The following is a 19,154-nucleotide window of genomic DNA, read 5'->3' as shown; positions in this document are numbered from 1 at the left end:
TTTATGCTATGTAAATTTTGCTGTAATGTAAAAAGGTTAATATTTACATCAAGAAAATCGATTTTGCAATAACACAATGGTGCTATAACGTTATGAAACAGGAGGACAATACAGCTGAGATATTTCGTTGATAAGTGAGTTGGGGGAATTCAATATGTCGAAAGTCGGATACAATACATTCGGCTGTATAAAATATTTATTAAATATTATTACTGTATTATTATTTATTAAATATTTATTAAAAAAGTATATTATTAATATGTGCTATTAATTATCGTAATTTATATGTGCGATAAAAGCGTCGACCGTGAGAATTTTCTTAACCCATATATTTGTTGACAATTGTAAATATATGCAAGACTGACCATTATAAGTCGGGTTTATTTTAGAATGTCTAAGCTTATTTTTTTTTATTTTTTTTCTATACACAATACGATGTTGCGTTTAAATAAATGGACTTATACGTTAGATAAGTAACAATAATAATAATAATAATAATAATAATAATAATAATAATAATAATAACAACAACCTCTTATAATTTGAAATACTTGAAACAATTTGGATATTTTCGCGTGCTAATATACTCGCGATAACATCATCCTAATATAGTTATGTTAAAATATACAAAAGTAGTGCAATATTGATCATATGACATCTTGTAAATCCATGTCGAAAATCTAATTGAAAACTCAATTTAGACATTATTCCTTTAAGCGAAGACTAAAATTTTATTTGAAATCTCAGGTATGTTTTGGATAAATCGTGTCTGGCAATCACAATGCCCACGATTTATAATCATCACGTTTAACAAGATAAATCATGTCAAATATATACGATAGATTTACAATCATTCGGTTAATTAATTATTTGAAAATTATCTACTTAACTAAAATTATCAACGACTATTAATTATAATTTTTTTTTTTTTTTTTTTTTTTTTTTTTTTTTTTTACGGAACATAATCGAGTTGAAATAAATCTTCGTAAATTATATATAACAATAAATCTCGATTAAATCTACTACGAATTTCGTTGAATATGTCATTTCAGGTTATATTTTCAAATTGACAATGTAAGGAAAAGATGGAGAAACGATGTTATTTATTATATGAAATGTGTAGAATAAACTAAAATTTAAGAACAAACTGTTTGATTCTAATGATATATGTATATGTCTATACTTAATTATACTAAAAGTTTTATTAAGTAATCAATGATCTTATTAGATTAAGCAAAAAACAACAACAACAAATAAAACAAAAATAAAAATTTAAGCGCTTCATTAGAACAGAAATGTAAATATTAAAATTAATATAATATACAGTCTAATCGATTTAATATATATTTTTCTTTCTATTCATAATATAAAAACATACAGCTCTAGTCTACCTATAAAATTACAGTTAAATAATTACTTAACATTTTTCCTTATTTTTAATTGTTAATTTTTCAAGAAAAATGATAATAATGTCTATATACATTTAACATATTTGATTGCATTGTTGTAGAATCATAATAATATATCATAATACTTGAGCTCTATAATGTACAAATTATTATATCAAATTCTTCAGAGTCTGGTATAATAAACGCATAATTCACTCAACATAAAGCAATATAAGATTCTATTAGGTAGAATAAATAATAATTTGCATTAATAAAACCTTGCTACTTCATGATAAATATACGATTTGGACAAAAAAAAGAAAAAAAGGAAAAAAAAAGACACGATCATAAATAATTACAGAATTTGGAAATACAATAACGAAATCCTATAGAAAAACTGTTATATATTGAATAAATAAATATTAGGATTAAATAAAACTAGAGCTATGACATGAATAGAGAAAATTGAGACGAAAAGTACGTAAATAATATGATTTTCTTAATAGACAAGTCAAGCTTATCCACTCAAATACACAATACCATAAAGTGAAGAAGCTGAAGAAATGCCAAATTTATCGATTGAAAATTATTTATTTCCCATTCTTTTATCTACATTTTATCTCTTATTTACCAGTACCCCTTGCACGCTATGAAATTCCATTTCTAAATCTGTATACACAGTAGAACGGTGCACGTGATTATGCATACATATAGGTGCACGTGTTTCCAAATATGATTTATATGTCGGAGGAAGCGCGAGTTTGCTTCACATACTTAAGCTTTAAAGCTTATTCGATATCATACAACTAATTAAATATCCGAGGACGGGCTTAAAATAACATTCGCGTAAATTGTTCTCAAACCCCTCCACTCTCCCCCGGTTTATTTATCTATATTTGCGATTTACCCATTATATCGCTTTACCTCTCTTGAATTTTATCACTTGCTCTGGCCGCTAAAACTAAGGAGCCCACCACCTACACTACGACAAATTCCATACGCTTCGATTCATTGAAAGAAAACAACGGTAGTTCTCATTAAATAGAAAGTTATCTACGGAACATTAGGTGGCTTACGCGACAAAATGGACGGGCCATATTATGCTGTTACAGTGCCCGTCACAAGGCATCGGTAAAGCCTGAAGCAAATCTATTAGCGAGGGAAATCAATCGTAAAAAGGCAGCCGAGTGTTTCGAACATTTTCAATTAAGGTTAATTAACAAGCCGATGATTGGAAGTAGGAATTAATTTACTACTCGCAGCTTCTTCGGCTCCCTACATTTCAAGTTCCCGACATTCTAAATCGAAAATTCCTGCAACGCCGTTCGTGATAATGCAACACTAGAACAAACGCTCGCAACAAAATGTCAAAGCGCGAGTGTTCGCGAGTTTGCGCACTCGACTCAGCCATCCATCGCCACCTCTCTACCGTGTTTACATACAAAAGACGGGGACGGTCCTACTCAACCTTTAAAGCTTATCGAGAAGGTGCGCTTCATAACGCCCTCGAGGCAGCTAAGCTCGTCGATCGGCAGCTTCTAATGCCGCTAGAATTATCGAACGCTATCGCACTCGATACCGGACGTCAAGTGTGCCTGGTGTGCCTGGTGTGCCTGGTGTGAACTGGTGTGAACTGGTGTGAACTGGTGTGAACTGGTGTGCCTGGTATGCGTGATGTAACGGGGGTGGGCGCGCGTGTACATGATAAAACGGCGATCACATAACTAAAGCAAAATGGTTTAGCCGTACGCATGCGAAGAGGGCGCGAGATCACGTGTACCGTTTATGGAATATGGGATTAACCGCGGCCCGGCCACGTCGAAGACGTCGTATACGATGTACGTTCAACGGCGTACTAACATGAGGGCGCCCTGGCCGTCGGACGATGCGGCGGCAGCTCTGACTCGACCCTTCTCCGCTTCCACGGCCCTGGCCAAAGAGTGCGAGCGAGACGCCCGCTGTGTTCAAAAGAGGGGCAGAGGTTGAGAGGTCTGCATAGCAGCGTGTCAGTGTTTCCGCCTCCGCTATCGCCGCCGCCACTGCCGCCGCCGCTGCTGCCGCCACCACCACCGCCACGGCCACCGCCACCGCCACCGCCATCCTGTCACCACCACCGCTAAAGCTCCCACTCGCACCAATCGTCATCACTCTGCTATTCCGCAACTGTCGCTACCTTCGAATTCGCGTTCCGATGGCAGCACCAACAACATCACCAACAACATCGGCATGCTCGATATCAGTGTTGTTTTCACGGTGGCATAGCAAGTGCCCCTTACAGTCAGGAAATGAATCGCTGCGGAAGCGGATTCACGAAAAAAGCGCGCCGCGAAAATACTGCTAACTCAAGGAAATGAAGTTTTCAAGTCAAGAGAAATTCCATTAAAGTGGAATTGTCGGATGAGACGACGACGGACGGACATGAATGCGTACAAAGATGCGTGATACTTGCTTTTGAAACGACAGACATTCGCTCTGCAGCCATTTTAATCAGGGAAAATTAGCGATAATAAGGGGTTTGGCGTTTAGGGGGGATATAAGGGGGACAGAGAGAGAGAGAGAGAGAGAGGGGGGAGGCGAGAACGATAGAAGGTATTTACACTTACAAACGGACTCGTACTTTGTCGTTTCGAGGGGCCACCACTGGCTATTGATTTTAATATATAAATTACAAGAAGACAATGTGGAATTAATACACGGACACGAAAACCCACGGGATCTGTTTGCAATAATGGCTTGCAAACAATTCCAAGATACAATTTTGAGACTCTTCTTGCTCAAATGAAATCAATCGATCATTTCAAATAATGAGCGAGATTATAATGGCTAATGCTTTCGTTAACGAAGCTGCACCAAGTGCATGAGTAAAACGGTTTGTTGGCGTTTCGTAAAAAGAAATTATGACAATTTGCGCGAGAAACTAACTGCGTTCTGAATTAAAACGAAAAACAAAAAAAAAACAAAAAAAAAAGAACATAATTAATGTACGGTGGCATAATACAGCTCGAGTAAAAAACCACTAATTCACGCATTAATCAAATGCTTATCCGGCTACGCTTTATAATCATTTACTAAAAAAAATTCGGTCCGTGAAAAATGACGGGGCTAGGTTGCGTTCGCCGACGAAAAAGTATGATCGATTATGCTTTTCAACTTTGTCATATTGTATCGTAAATTTGAAATTTCTTAAGCCAAGTGAAATTGATAGAAAGAGAGATAAATAATAACTCTTTTATATTCAAGCAGATCTTAGATTGTAATGACAACTGTGTGTTTCACAAGTTTCGCGCTAATTGTGAGCTTTCACGTCGGAGATGCGATGAAATGAAGAGAGCATGATAAATTAATGCCTGGTAGTAAAATGCAGAGACTTTGCATCGTTAAATATTCTACAAGTTTAGCTAACTAAACCTCCAGGGGCGGACTCTTTGTGGTGGCTGGAAGCATCAAGGAGGGAGAGATGTTAAAAGCAGACGAAAAATGAGTAAAGTCGAATGAAGCAAGTACGGGATTCGAATACTGGTTTAAGAAGATAATCATGTGAATGCAAATAAAAGGATAAAGACAGAGGATATCGTGGACAATGGACCATCTATTACTCGTACTGATGGTTGGAAAGTATAATAAGAAAGCGAGCCGCGAGCTCATGGATGGATTCATTCGCCGGAGATTCTTCTCTAATGATTCATCTCCTCCATGCCACTTTCTTTTGAGATACTTTTAGCTATCTATACGTCTTTCTCCGCTACGACAAAATGCACATTCTATCTCTACGGAATTTTCTAATGAGAATTTTAACGATTGACCTACATATTCGCGACCCGGTTATAATTTTATAGATCAGACGAGGTGAAACATCGCAACAAATTCATTGTTAGCAAACAAAACAAAAGAATGATATCGTTGTTCGGGAACTTCGACACGGCGGTTCACTCTATAAGGAATACTTTGATGAATGATCGACTTCGTTATTAAACTATCGACAAGAAAGCTGTAAGATGCTTCTGACGCAAGATCTTAATCCGTGCGAGGAATACTCGGACGATTAATCGTACTTTTAGCTCGATACTGCCGTCGTTACGAACCATTGAAAAATATTTATTAGCCACGTGTGTAAATGATTTCTTAAATGAACGATAACGACTGAAGCATTGAAACAAGTGCACAATATTAACAATATTATAATACACATTAATGGTCAATCTCGTTTTCTAGATAGACCACGTCAAAAGAATATTAATAAAAAAACTTTTTAAATAGGCCAGACTTCACATTATGTGTCAGATTAGGGAGATACTTTTTGAATTTTATTACAAGTCTTGGTAAAGTCGTAATAGCTAAAAAAGTCTTACCTTAAAATGAGGCAGGACAAGTAGTTCTTGAAGTTCTTGAAGATCGTTACGATCGATATTCCTCGTAGATGACCTCTCGGCTCCTCCAAGAAGCTCCTCGACTTCTTGCGCTCTCTGAACTGCATCAGTTTGTGGTGCTCGACACGGTGACGGAAGTCGCGTCGCAATTCTATCGTAAATCTACAATTTAGATAATCAAATTAAGTATAAATGTAAGTTACCGTCTTTTAGTTTTCATTATTTATTATTAATATATCAATAAGCATAAATAATTTTTGTAAGCAGCGAATTACATTATATTATGACAGTGCAAATAAATACGACTAGAGAAGAAAATTGCACTCACGTATTTAATATTATTAATCGCAGATTAGCGACGAGCAAATCTTATTGCAACGATAGAAATTAACGTAGTAAATAAAAATAGCTTTAACGATAAAGTGAAATTTTATTTTCAATATTTTCTATTGATGTATATTATCATATATTTACCGATAATAATTGAAATTACAAAAATTAGATTCTTTAATCGTTACAGAAATTACATAAAGAGAAGAAAAAAACATCAAAGCACATAATATCGACTAATAATTCGTCGATATTCGACGAATAACTCACCATCATATTCGTTAATGTCTCTATTAATGTTCAGGATATGCTTAGTTCGCAAAGAAGCATAAGCAAATAAAAATCTATTTTGTTATTCATTGATAATCGGTGATAAGCAAGCCTAAATTGGATAATCAGGCTCAACATTTAGTGCCGGCGGTAAAATTCGTCCTCGAATTGTGGAAAAAAATATAATCAGCAGGGCGAATGATAAAAAGAAGAAAAATATGACAATTAGAAATAAGATAACGGGTGCTCCACGCCTGACATATGTACGAGATTGCTTTTCTATAATATCTAACGTCATTGTGTAATAGTACTAAAGAGTTTGGTGATACAGCTTCAACTCTTATTTCGTTTCGGCTTCTTGTTCCCCCTATCACTCGCCACCCCCTCTGCGTCACACACACCCACACGCACTCTCTCTCTCTCTCTCTCTCTCTGGCCCTTCTTCCTTGCCCACACCTCCCTAGCCCCTCTTGATTTTTCGCTTCCCCTCCTTGTTTTTATCTTTATGAAGCAGCCATCTTTAGGCTGCCTGATTCCCAGGAAAAGCTCTGATGCAAGAAGTAACCGTGAATGCACCGCTTCGATCTTTCACTGCAATGCGACCGCAAGGGAGCGCACTTCAATGCCACAATACGGTGGCTCCCCTTCGCTTCAGAGCATGCAAAATCGCTGTGGCACTGCCCAAGATTTCGACTCAATATCGCTCAACGAGTGAGCAACGCTTGCAGCGCCGCGATCCGCTTTCAACTGTTACTAAACAATTTATCAGCAAAGTTGGTGCTCCCGAAGCAAATGCTTGCCCATTGTTGGATAATAGCGCGCAGAATCTACCCCTCCATCGGCTGGTTACACGGATCAATGATAGTAGGGAAGTTTTCCGATTGTGCCTACTTTACCGATTGTAAGTCTCTGTCAAAGCTTTTTCGGCCTTATTCGGCCATCTATTATACCCTTAACGAAATTCGACATCGCGCAAGCAATGTTTTATTAAAATTTGGCAGTTTGTGATATTAAGAAATTATAAAAGCAATCTATTCACTTGTCACTATTTCCCTACGCAATTACGATTTTATTGTTTGCAGATGGTGAATGAACTGTTTGATGAACTATTTCCAATAAAAAATAACAATCATGATTTTATAAAGTATGAAAGTTATTAGATTTTATGATGAAATATAAATTTATAGGGGTTTCTTACTTCTAATAGTGTTCGAAGTCGTTTGTCATCAACAGCAGCAAGAATTTCTGATCTACTCAGTCTGCCACTTTCTTGGAGAACTTCAATATCATCTAGCGAGTCTAAAATTTCGGCGACAGCTGCTGTAGAAATAAAAAAAAATATTTTAATGCCAAATTTTACATAATTATTAATTATCTCTTTCGTAAAACAAGCTTTGACAAAGAGTTACAAGTGTAAAATCATTGCGAAATATCGTTAAAGTAAAAGAAAAAAAAAGAAAGAAGATGAAGAAGAAGAAGAAGAAGAAGAAGAAGAAGAAGAAGAAGAAGAAGAAGAAGAAGAAGAAGAAGAAGAAGAAGAAGAAGAAGAAGAAGAAGAAGAAGAAGAAGAAGAAGAAGAAGAAGAAGAAGAAGAAGAAGAAGAAGAAGAAGAAGAAGAAGAAGAAGAAGAAGAAGAAGAAGAAGAAGAAGAAGAAGAAGAAGAAGAAGAAGAAGAAGAAGAAGAAGAAGAAGAAGAAGAAGAAGAAGAAGAAGAAGAAGAAGAAGAAGAAGAAGAAGAAGAAGAAGAAGAAGAAGAAGAAGAAGAAGAAGAAGAAGAAGAAGAAGAAGAAGAAGAAGAAGAAGAAGAAGAAGAAGAAGAAGAAGAAGAAGAAGAAGAAGAAGAAGAAGAAGAAGAAGAAGAAGAAGAAGAAGAAGAAGAAGAAGAAGAAGAAGAAGAAGAAGAAGAAGAAGAAGAAGAAGAAGAAGAAGAAGAAGAAGAAGAAGAAGAAGAAGAAGAAGAAGAAGAAGAAGAAGAAGAAGAAGAAGAAGAAGAAGAAGAAGAAGAAGAAGAAGAAGAAGAAGAAGAAGAAGAAGAAGAAGAAGAAGAAGAAGAAGAAGAAGAAGAAGAAGAAATGATGATGATGATGATGATGATGATGATGATGATGATGATGATGATGATGATGATGACGATGATGATGACGATGATGATGATGATGATGACGATGATAAAAGAGAAAAACAAAACCGCGGAAACGACACATGAACTTAATATTAATAATTGAATAGCTGAGTTAGTCATTAAATATGACCTATAATTTTAGTCGACCTATTTTATGTACCAGTGCTTATTATCTCTTCATCGCCAATTTCATAATAACTATCGCCATTTGTTTCGGAATACGTATTATGCCATTTTGACGACGAGACAGCCATTTTCACGGCGGCTTTTAATTTTCGCCTGGCATTAAATTTCTTCAATTCCTCGATTGTCTCGCCCAAGTGTACTCGCGCAATACCTTTATCGCGATCCTGTAAACACAAATAATTCCATCACAAATCACTTCTCCTCGTATAATTATTAAACATGAATATACTAGATCAATGGATCCTCGCACTGATTTACTCATCATTAATCGTAAGCATACGACGAGAGCGCCTGGTTTCGCATTTCAATAGAAATAATTTCCCCAACACGTATATGTGGCAATAGTTTTTCTATACATTAGAACTTTGCGATCGGCTTACGTTATATATTCATTAAGTACACGGGACTCGAATGGATAGGTATTTGAAGAAAAAAAAAAGAAAAAAGAAAGGGGTGAAGTATATCCAGCTTATTCCCATTAAGCGCTCGAGCTTTGCCCTGGGCGATCGATAACCCACTTGCACGTGCATTGCATCGATACGCGTGGGGTCCTCGTACTTCCCTTCTTTACTTTATCAGCTAAATGCTCAGCCACGTAGCAGCACGACGTACCTGCAGAACCAAAGTCCTTCAAAACACGTAGATATCCGTCCCGAGCACGAAGTTCTTCTCGCCTAAGTTTACCGCGTAACAATACACTTGCGATCAGATTGGCACTCGGCCGCTACTACAGTGATAAAACACTTAATAAATGATACAGGAATAAATGTACCAAGACGAGAAATGAAAAAGTTCGGACCATTTGTTATTTATTTCTCAGTACGTATCGTCTGACATACCATTCCTCATAACTGAATGCGCTTCAATATATAGAAATATATATGTATATATTCATAAGTATGTATGTATATACCATATGGCTAAAGCATACAGAGTCTCCGAGGAAATGCAATAATTGTTGAAAACTTACTCGAAGCCATTTGTGGTTCAGCACTTCCTGAATGGTAATCCTGTGATTCGCATCTGTGGTTAACATGCGTTGAATGAGGTCCTTCGCCGATTCGCTTATTGGATCCCATAATGATGTTTCCATCTACAAAGATCATTTTTTTTTTCCATTATCAATTACGTATTTACAATGGAATGCACAGCAATTTACATATCAATTTTTTAACTACTTTTTATCATTGCATTTCATCCTTTAAGAATACAAATCAATTAATAACTCATCGACTTTGTAAATATATAATTTGAAGGAAAACAAAATAGAAAAAACAATTTTCTATGCGCAGTTTAATGTGATAAATGCTTCTCGAATAATTACGAACGGCGAGAAATGCGACAAATAAATGGTATTTAATTTGAATAACTGCCGGAAATACCTGTACTCTTCCTCGACAAATGGACTCCCGAAGTCGCTCCCGCGAGCCAACAAAAGGAAGTGTACCAGTAAGAAGAACATGCAAAAGTACACCGGCTGACCAAACATCTCCTGGCTTTCCATATTGTCTGCGTAATATAACTTCCGGCGCCATGAAATGCGGACATCCTATGCGACCTGTGACGACGGACATTAAAATCTTATTAAGTTTATAATGGAAAAAAAAGTCGGGACACTTTGCGTTACAAAAAAAAAAGTCCTCTATTTCTTTACTTGACCAACCCGTATGAAGTTCGTTTATGTAAATATTCAAGACTTATTGATAACTCGATTAGATGTACAATAAAGTGGGATGGATATACTAAATTGTAGACAGATCGAGCCAAATATTTACACGAAATAAAGGACAAATTCATTATGGAATGATAATAAAGCAATTTCATTATGAAATGATTTCATATTACAAACGTGCTTATTTTATAGAGTTTGCATTAAGCTTAGAGAATAATAAACATTGATAAAATGTCATTATCAATTATAAAAGCACGATAATGCTTACGATTGTACTTACATGCATGGGCGCGTTGGAGAATAGAAAAAAAAACTTTTAAGAGAATATTAAAAATAACGATTCTTTTTTTTTTTTTTTTTTGGAAGAATATAATATAAATATTCTACTTTGCGCGAAAAAAAAATTCATTCGTTAAGTAGGCTTAAAAATCATTATAAGAAACAAATTGATATTTACATATTTAAGTTTGATATTTCAAGTTTTCAGATGACATCCTATGACAAATACTGACTAAGCGTACTTATTGGTACTTTTATTGGTACTTGGTAACAATTTAATACGATGAATGATATATTTTCATATGTATACGTATAAAAAAATCGATGTGTACTGTGGCTTTAAATCGAGAAAATGCGCAACACTTTTCGTGAAAGAACTAACAGTCATGTAGACTAACATAAATGACAATCCACCGTAATGGAGGACGACAACAATATATCAAACAGTCCGTGTAAAATGGCCAAACGAGACTCAAGACACGCTACGACTTTCTGCTATCTACTTTCCCTAAGGAACAATGCGATTAACAAGCGAAACAACGCGTTACTTAGATCTTCAGCGAAATTTTCTCCCGCTTTAAAAACGACATTATTACGTAATCGCTTCTGCATCACAAACGTCTTTAATGTTACAATTGCATAATATTTTACACGATGATATTGTAAAGCTCGTTTAATTATAATAAAAGCTTATTCATAAGCTGCCTTTATCGAGAATAGAATGTGTTTGTTTCAGAGTAGTCAAGGGTAATTACTATTTTAATGCCGTAAATTATATGTCAAGCTTTATGTAGAATATTATGAAAATACAAATTTGTTTTTATTTTACAAAGATCTTGAATGAAATAAGAGAAGAAAAAAAACACACGGAAAAAAGTTGAGCGGGAAGCTTGATAGAATTTTAGAATTTTAAAGCTTCGAGTGAAAGTGGATGAATCGAAATAGGAAATAGGAAATTTTGAAGGGAAAAATTCGAACCGCATTTTTATGATCAAGAGGCAATTGTTACGACGGCGTACTTATCAAAATTTTTCAAAATAAATGAACCAAAAGTAAAGTAAAAAATGAAAAAGTGGCGCAAGTTGACAAAAACATTATTGTAAAAACTTGCACATTCTAATGTCTCGTATTATTCATTCAATGTAGCGATAGAGCGGGCATATGTGAATGTACCGATGTTGTCTTCTGTCTCGCTCATAAGCGATTCCTTCGCATCAGTTAGGTCCTCGAAAGGGAAACTGCAGCTTGACATTGTCAATCCTATTAAAAGGACATATTTTGCGCTGTTGCGCATATGTCTAAGCTGCCATTCGTAATATATATTATACAATTTCATTTTATCATGAATCTGCTTATTGATAATTATAGATTTCCTTAGGCTTTATTAGCCTACTATCATTACGTGTATTACATGTATCAAACGTCAAATGATTTCAGTGTAACACATCTAGTCGTAAATAAAGTATGATCGGATAAAAACGATATAATTAAAATGTATCGAAATTGCGTTATTCCTATAAAAATTATGATCTCGAAATTATTTTATTCCTATAACTTTATGCTAAGGTTTGAGTGTGTGATAATATGGTTTAAGAATACGAGATGATAAATGGTAACTTTTTAACAGAATTCACTGAACAATGGAGACACGTCGACTCTTGAATTTGCTGAAAGTATTCTCGTCTATCAGTAGACGTGTAAAAATGTAAACGACCTACGTCTATATTTCTCATTCGTATGTAATGTATGATATCCATGTCAAAATTTATATACCACACAATAAACACACTGTCATTGTTATCTTTGAAGGATCGCGTAGAGAAGAAATATTATGTCGGATATTTATTATTATTGCAAGCAGACAAGCGACAAGATGTAAGCGCTAATGTGTTATAATGACGTGGAGAAATATCTTGAAAAGTTTCTTGATGTTGCATAGCGGCAATAATACGTTGTTCATTTTTCAAATCATAAATAAGCATGAAGGAATATATTGTTGGCAGTGACAAATATGAATCCTGCAAAAAACAAAAACAAAAAATGAATCGAAGGTTTTAGGTGACGCTTACCCTCATTGTCGACCTTCAAGTAGTCTTGCCCCTTTGGGCTCACATACGGCCGATACTCGGTTGTGTAACATTCTGAATTCATTGAAATGAAATTGGAAAATGTCAAAGCCTGTTTTTCTTTCATAGCCGAATATTTATCTGGTCAACAAATTTAGTAATCTAGAAAATTTCATTCGTAATTGTCGATTTTTGCTTCATTTTTTTCTTTTTCTTCTTTTTCTTCTTCTTTTTTTTTTTTTTTTTCAATTTTGAATCGAAACTACGACTAGTAAAAAATTTAATATTTTCACATCTTTTACCTTGCTAGATCATATTTCATTATTCACGTGATATTTACATACTTGAATTATTAAAATATTTGTTATCTCCCAAAAGCTTTTAAAGGTTAAATTATTCAACGAGCATCCAACTTTACAACTTTATAAATAAAATTCGTTGTTTGTTGAAACTTTCATTTATTTATTTATTTTTTATTTCATTCTTCCTCTTTTATTTTTTATACAAACAGTTTTACTTACTAAGTTATATTACTTTTTTCAGTATGCTTTTACATTACTTTTGTTCAAAAGGAGTTCGTATATTAATAAAAGAAAACAATTTGTCTTGTATCTGGTTAAACGGAAGTAAGTTATTTTAATGAAAATTAAACATTTAAGATTTTAGTTAAATTCTCATCATAATTTTGTAAACAAATACTTGAATTACAAGTACACTATTTGAATAATATATTTATTTTATAATTCAGATATCAGTGTCTTTAGAATTTTTTTATTTCGCTAATGTATTTACTTTAATATAAATTTTTTTTTTTTATGCATTTTATTTAAAAGTACAAATAAAACTAATAATAAATATTTCTCGTATAGTGAAAAATTTTAATTAAACGCATTTTCCACCTAACATAATATCAGATGTCGTTATAACCTTAATCTAATTATAGAAATTATTAAATAATGTTTAGATATGAAACACGTGTTAGATACAAAAATTGAAAAATAATTTTATCTCATCTTTATTTTTCTAATTTTATGTTTAATAATGGATTCGAAATACAGGAATCAATAAAATAACCATTAATACTGCCAGTAAAAATACCCCAAATATATGTAGAAAAACTGTAATCAATCTTGCTACAAGATAAAGGATCTCTTCGCTTCAAAGGATAGTTATTAATAAAAATATTATAGATACAACTAGTGTTCTTTAATAGTAAATGGGAAAGCGAATATTTTTATATAATTATAGTGGCTTATCTTGAAATTATTTTCAAGAAATTATTTTGACTTCTCGATAGAGATAAAGTTAAATAAAAGTACGAAAAGTTATTATTTGCTTTTGAAGCATCGATTAAACCAAAATACTTGATTAATATTTCATTTTCATGCAGAACAGCTATTTATAAAATAATGAGGAAATTAAACTTTAAGTTGACAAAAAAAAAATTTTCTAACCCTATAAACCTGAAAAATAAGAAGGTAAATAATTAAGCATTTAAGTATTATCTTTTCAAGATAAATACAATTTAAAAATAAACAAAAAAAAAAGAGTGGGCACAGTAAAGTTTGATTCAAAGAAACAATGTGCTGTGTAAAGTAATAATTATAAAACAATGCAATATTTTGAATTTTTTACGTAACAGCGAATAAAAATACTGTTTGATATAAAAAAATACTTGAGTATTCTGAAAAATACATACTTTTATTTATTTATTTATTTTTCTTTATTAAAGTAAAAGTGGATTGGAGCTTTGTTGTATCATAGCTTAGCAAATCAATTTAAGGCTCCTTTTCATTTTCCATTTTACAAGACTTTTCAACTCATTACTATCACCAACAACTATCAGATTATATCTTAACATAATCATGTGATATTAAACTTATATATATATAAATAATATATGTAAATTGTATCAAAGTAATGCATCAAATTTCAAAAAATGCAACAGTAAAATAAAAATATGTGCTCGACTGATTTTAATATCGTACTGATGACTGACAAGCAAGTGATAATTATCAAAGACGAACTTTGTCACAATGCACATACAAACAGTGCAGGGAGCATCTAAAAATTTAAAGTAAAATCTAATTGGAAATTAATTTAGTGACCGAGTCATCAGTTTGGCAGATACAGACGTGACAGCAACTGATTGACTCGTCGTGGTGCTCGTTTCGCCGATATATATAATACTAATCTGACACAAGCAATAAACGTGTGTGTGCGCGTGTGTGCCGGTTGCTTCTGTGATTTAATTAAGAGGCAAAATATAGTTTGTGTTTGTTCTCAAAAACCGTACGACGTTGGCTTCGTTCTTAGCCGAACAATAACTACACACGTACGTCTCAAATTTCTAACTACACCACATCAATCCTTTCGTACATTATTATTGCTCAGCCAACTTTATTATTCGTAAAAAGTAAATTACAATTAATTCGAAATTATTGCACTCTATTGTTATGAAGATTGGAAAAAAACAAAATTCGTACAGATTTTTTGCTACGTTCGTTACAAAAGTATTACAAATTTAATCAAGTATATTCTAAAAAGAAACACAATGGCCCGAACTAAGAAATAAACAAAGACTTGTAGTCGTGAGCGCGCTGTATTAAAAGAAAATTCATTTCCTCATTCAACGACTGAGAGAAATTTATTATTTCACGGACCAGTAGCAACAATTAAAAACGTAACGTAGATAGATTTAAAACAAGACAAATACTATTGGTCGTTCCCTTATCAATAATAATGTGCTATGAAAATGCACGAGTCATTGAAAATAAATAATTCGCAACTAAATTAAAGCTACAAAATAGTAAAAGAGTGTGCGAAAAGTGCAATAAATAAAGGAGACCGTGCTGCTGCTGGGATTTCAACTCGTATATTCCCAATGTTTCTTAACCTTACAGCGAAAAATTGATAAACTAAAAGTCAAGCTGGAATTGTCAGAAGGAAATTGTAAAATATACTCGCGACGATCCGTTAAGGCTCTCACTAGGAAATACAGAATACAGGGCTCAAAGTTCATAATCACCTCTGGTGTATAAAATACTTTTTCATGTAATCGGCCTTGGGGAAATTAAAAGGCGCGCAAAATAAAGACGAATAGAGGGACGTAGCGGAGCCTCAAATTTTCTTCCGTAGCTGCGGTGCGAATTTTATTTATCATTTGTCATTTGTGCGGAAGCGCGCGAGAAACAAAAAGCGGAACGAAGAAGAGACGAATGGTTGGTAACATTGCGTTCTTTCTTCGTGCAGTCGAAAAGCTCGAAAGAATACACGCCATTGCGACCCGATGCTTGAGCGACCAATGAAAAGTCTGGAGCTTGCAGCGCAACTCTGTCGCCTTCAGAATCCTTGCATTCTCAATGATTGCCCGAGGGCGCGTACGAGAACGCTAAAGGAGGGTGTGGAGCGGCGAAGAGAGGAGGGGTCGAGCTAACGTCATATCACGCTTTCAAGAGATCCAAAAAAGTATAGCGCGTCACTAATACGTGCCCGCGTGCATATACGAATATGTACAATAAAACAAAACAATATATATATATATATATACATATTAACAGGCAGAAGTGTGTTCGGGCGTGCGAGCGCGCGTCGCTCCTCATGCCTTGCGACATGATGTATGTGTGTGCGTGTGGGTGTGGGTTTGTGTGTGCTCGCGCGCGCTCGCTCGTCCTCAGGGGCAGAGGGAGCGAAATAACATAGGGATAGAAAAAAAAACTGCATAAAGTGAATAAAGAACAATACACGCGTCGAGTGGCTTACGTACCGACGCCGTTGGCTTGCGTCGAGGGTAGTTGCACTGCCACCCCGAATCCACGTAGCTTCACCGGGGCGGAGTTCTCCTTACCAGCGAGTAGGGCGCATTGCGGCTTTAAATCTCGATGGATTATCTCGTTTTCGTGGCAGTAGCGTAAAGCCTCCAGGATTTGACGCATGTAGTGACTGAAATATCGATGAAATGTTTAATTGCCTTGCGCGACTCTTTCGCTCCTCCGGCGACATATTATCATTCATGTACGTCTACATTGCATTGGAATATTATGAGCGCCAGCTTGAAGTACGCTAATTCGTTGCTTTTGCAACTGTCGGTGAAAGTTAAGTAAACACTAAGAATTATTAATAGCCTTGAGAATTATTCGTCCTTTGAAATTAAACGTTGAACGATGCTCGGAGATTAAAACGAAATTCGTGCTTCTTGAATGTGTGTTCAAACGTACTCGAAAACAAAATTTATCATAAATCGACTTCGTGGCAGCATTAGTCTTTTGGCCTGTCAAATTATCTATTATCCAAGTAAAATTTACGGAATTTTATAGAGAAGCAATTGAATCGTGTCCTTGTACTACTTCAGTAATTATTGTTACTTTAAATATGGAATTTTTAAATGATTTTTAACAGCTGAATAGGTAATGGCCAATGATTTATGTATTGAAGAACATTTATACTCCTAATTCTTATTGATTAACAAGTTTTAAAACGAGTTTTAAACTTGGCTTCCCGACGGTGAACTTTATTAATCACAATCTGCTCATAAAATGTCTTTCAATTTCAATATTACATGAAATATAATAAAGGACATATCAGCAAAAATTAACGAAAATTTCTAAAATAAACAACGACCAAAGCTTCTTAATTCCACTTTAGCGCAACGCGGTCGTAAAATTCAATCTTTTTTAATTATTAAAACTTTACGAGCACTCGCGATAATTTTTTACCATCTACCTTCTACTGTATCCCCTGCGTTCCCCTGGTATACTGTTTGCAATATCATCTTTTAACCTATCCTATTTAAATATTATAACGTGAAAACTCAGCTTCGCTATATCTATGTAGCGCCAAGCTCTCCTCTAATGTACCGTATCATTTTCAAAATAAATTTCTACGAGCACTTACCTAGCGACAGCTTCGCTATAAACAAATCCAGCGGTTGCACGCCTTACAACTTCAAAGCATAAATCCGATCCATTCATGCTAGAAAATAAATAAATAATAATGATGAATAGTTTTGTAAAGTACTCTAAAACTCAACGCCAGGCACTTAAGAAAAGCTCTTATAATTAGAAAACTTACTATTCGAAAACCATATAGAGCATTCCTTCGGAACTATAAGTTTCTAACAATTCCACAATGTGCGGATGCTTTAACATATGACATATCGTAGCTTCCCGCTTCAAATCTGAAATAATATACCCTGATTATCAAAGTATTAATCATAATCGGCTTAGATTCAAACTTGTAGCAATAGATTAGGCTATTAATGTTAATCCGGTGGTTATCAAGATGAAGATTAAATCCAAGTGCTTTGATAAAGGGCTATTAAGGCGCATAAAGGGTGGGAAAAATTCGTTGATGATATAATGGAAAATCTATGAACGGAAATTTATCATCGGATACATTTCTATCGACACTCTCCGATCATCTAATTCATGCATTAACCATTTCTGATTAAATATTTTACATAAGATAACGATATAAGTGAATAAAAATATGTAGTCGCGACACCGTGAAAACGGTCCATTACCGGTCGAAAAAAAGCATTTTTTATTATTAAAGTCAGCCGATATTCCGTAATGTGCGCGTGAGTATGACAGAACAGCATTACCGCGAGTAAAAAAAAAAGAAACAAAAAACAAAAAACAAAAAAACAAATAAACAAAAAAACAAAAAAAAAACAAAAAAAAGGGGAAAAAAAAACTATATTTACGATCTGATCAAGCTGACGGCTTAATTCAAGGGGCCGACCAACCTAAGCGCAAAATAGCTGATTCTTCTCACATTTTTCCCGACGATAAGACCTTGACAATAGACTGGGCTGCACTCGCTGATTCAAGACTCCCCGGTGGAATAGAACAACGCAAGCCAACTCACAATGGCCGTAAGCTCGTGTATAAATTCAACGAGTAATGGAAGTGGAGACCGAGAGCCTTGCGCCCGACACAGACATGCGAGCGACAAAATTAATGGGACGGGTGGCGAATAGTATTGCTACCGACTCCTACGTCATAATAGTAACGATGAGTAGTCGTATTCAAAAGGCAATGGTATTACTATTGGGATGGCGCTGCTGAAAGTGGCACTGGTAGTGCAATGTTTGCTTACCCGCTGTGCTGAGCCCCGGGCTGGAAGTGAATTTTGCCACGTCGACAATTTTTACTGCGAATGTCTGGCCGGTCTGGCGGTGAATGCATTTTCGCACTACGCTGAACGGACCCCTGGGAAAACAAAAAAAAAACAAAAAAAAAAAAAACAAATCGAACAATTAGCGGCTGTAAATACACGCACTGTGCAGATAATCGATTAGGGGATCGCTAGTATTTTACAGATATTGAGAATATTTATAATTTCATAGCAACATTATCATATTATTCAATCGATAATGCCAATTATTCGAAATAATTGTAATATTGTAAATAAATGTAATAATTATAATATTTGAAAATTAAGATCTTCAAAAGACATTATTTTCAAAATTCT

General features: G+C 34.6%; 1 protein-coding gene across 9 annotated transcripts in view; it reads right to left on the bottom strand.

The window, feature by feature from the left end:
* The window catches only part of CASK (peripheral plasma membrane protein CASK), a 120,024-nt gene that overhangs the window by 75,034 nt on the left and 25,836 nt on the right, over nt 1-19,154 (bottom strand). For 6 of the 9 annotated variants that reach the window (XM_011499616.1, XM_011499613.1, XM_011499617.1 and 3 more), the window contains exons 3-12: nt 18,780-18,892; nt 17,751-17,856; nt 17,574-17,651; nt 16,447-16,622; nt 12,684-12,755; nt 10,046-10,221; nt 9,634-9,756; nt 8,638-8,827; nt 7,554-7,675; nt 5,738-5,917 (exon numbers count right to left, since the gene is read on the bottom strand). In XM_011499616.1, the coding sequence (XP_011497918.1) occupies nt 5,738-5,917; nt 7,554-7,675; nt 8,638-8,827; nt 9,634-9,756; nt 10,046-10,221; nt 12,684-12,755; nt 16,447-16,622; nt 17,574-17,651; nt 17,751-17,856; nt 18,780-18,892 (1,336 nt within the window). The remainder of the gene's footprint in view (nt 1-5,737; nt 5,918-7,553; nt 7,676-8,637; nt 8,828-9,633; nt 9,757-10,045; nt 10,222-12,683; nt 12,756-16,446; nt 16,623-17,573; nt 17,652-17,750; nt 17,857-18,779; nt 18,893-19,154) is intronic. The other 3 variants (XM_011499619.1, XM_011499622.1, XM_011499615.1) reach the window with 2 other exon arrangements.

Source organism: Ceratosolen solmsi, unplaced genomic scaffold (genome assembly GCF_000503995.2).
Source record: "Ceratosolen solmsi marchali unplaced genomic scaffold, CerSol_1.0 scaffold35, whole genome shotgun sequence".
Classification (NCBI taxonomy): Eukaryota; Metazoa; Arthropoda; class Insecta; order Hymenoptera; family Agaonidae; genus Ceratosolen; species Ceratosolen solmsi.
Note: the sequence above shows the minus strand (reverse complement) of the source record. Positions and strands in the feature narration are given on the sequence as shown.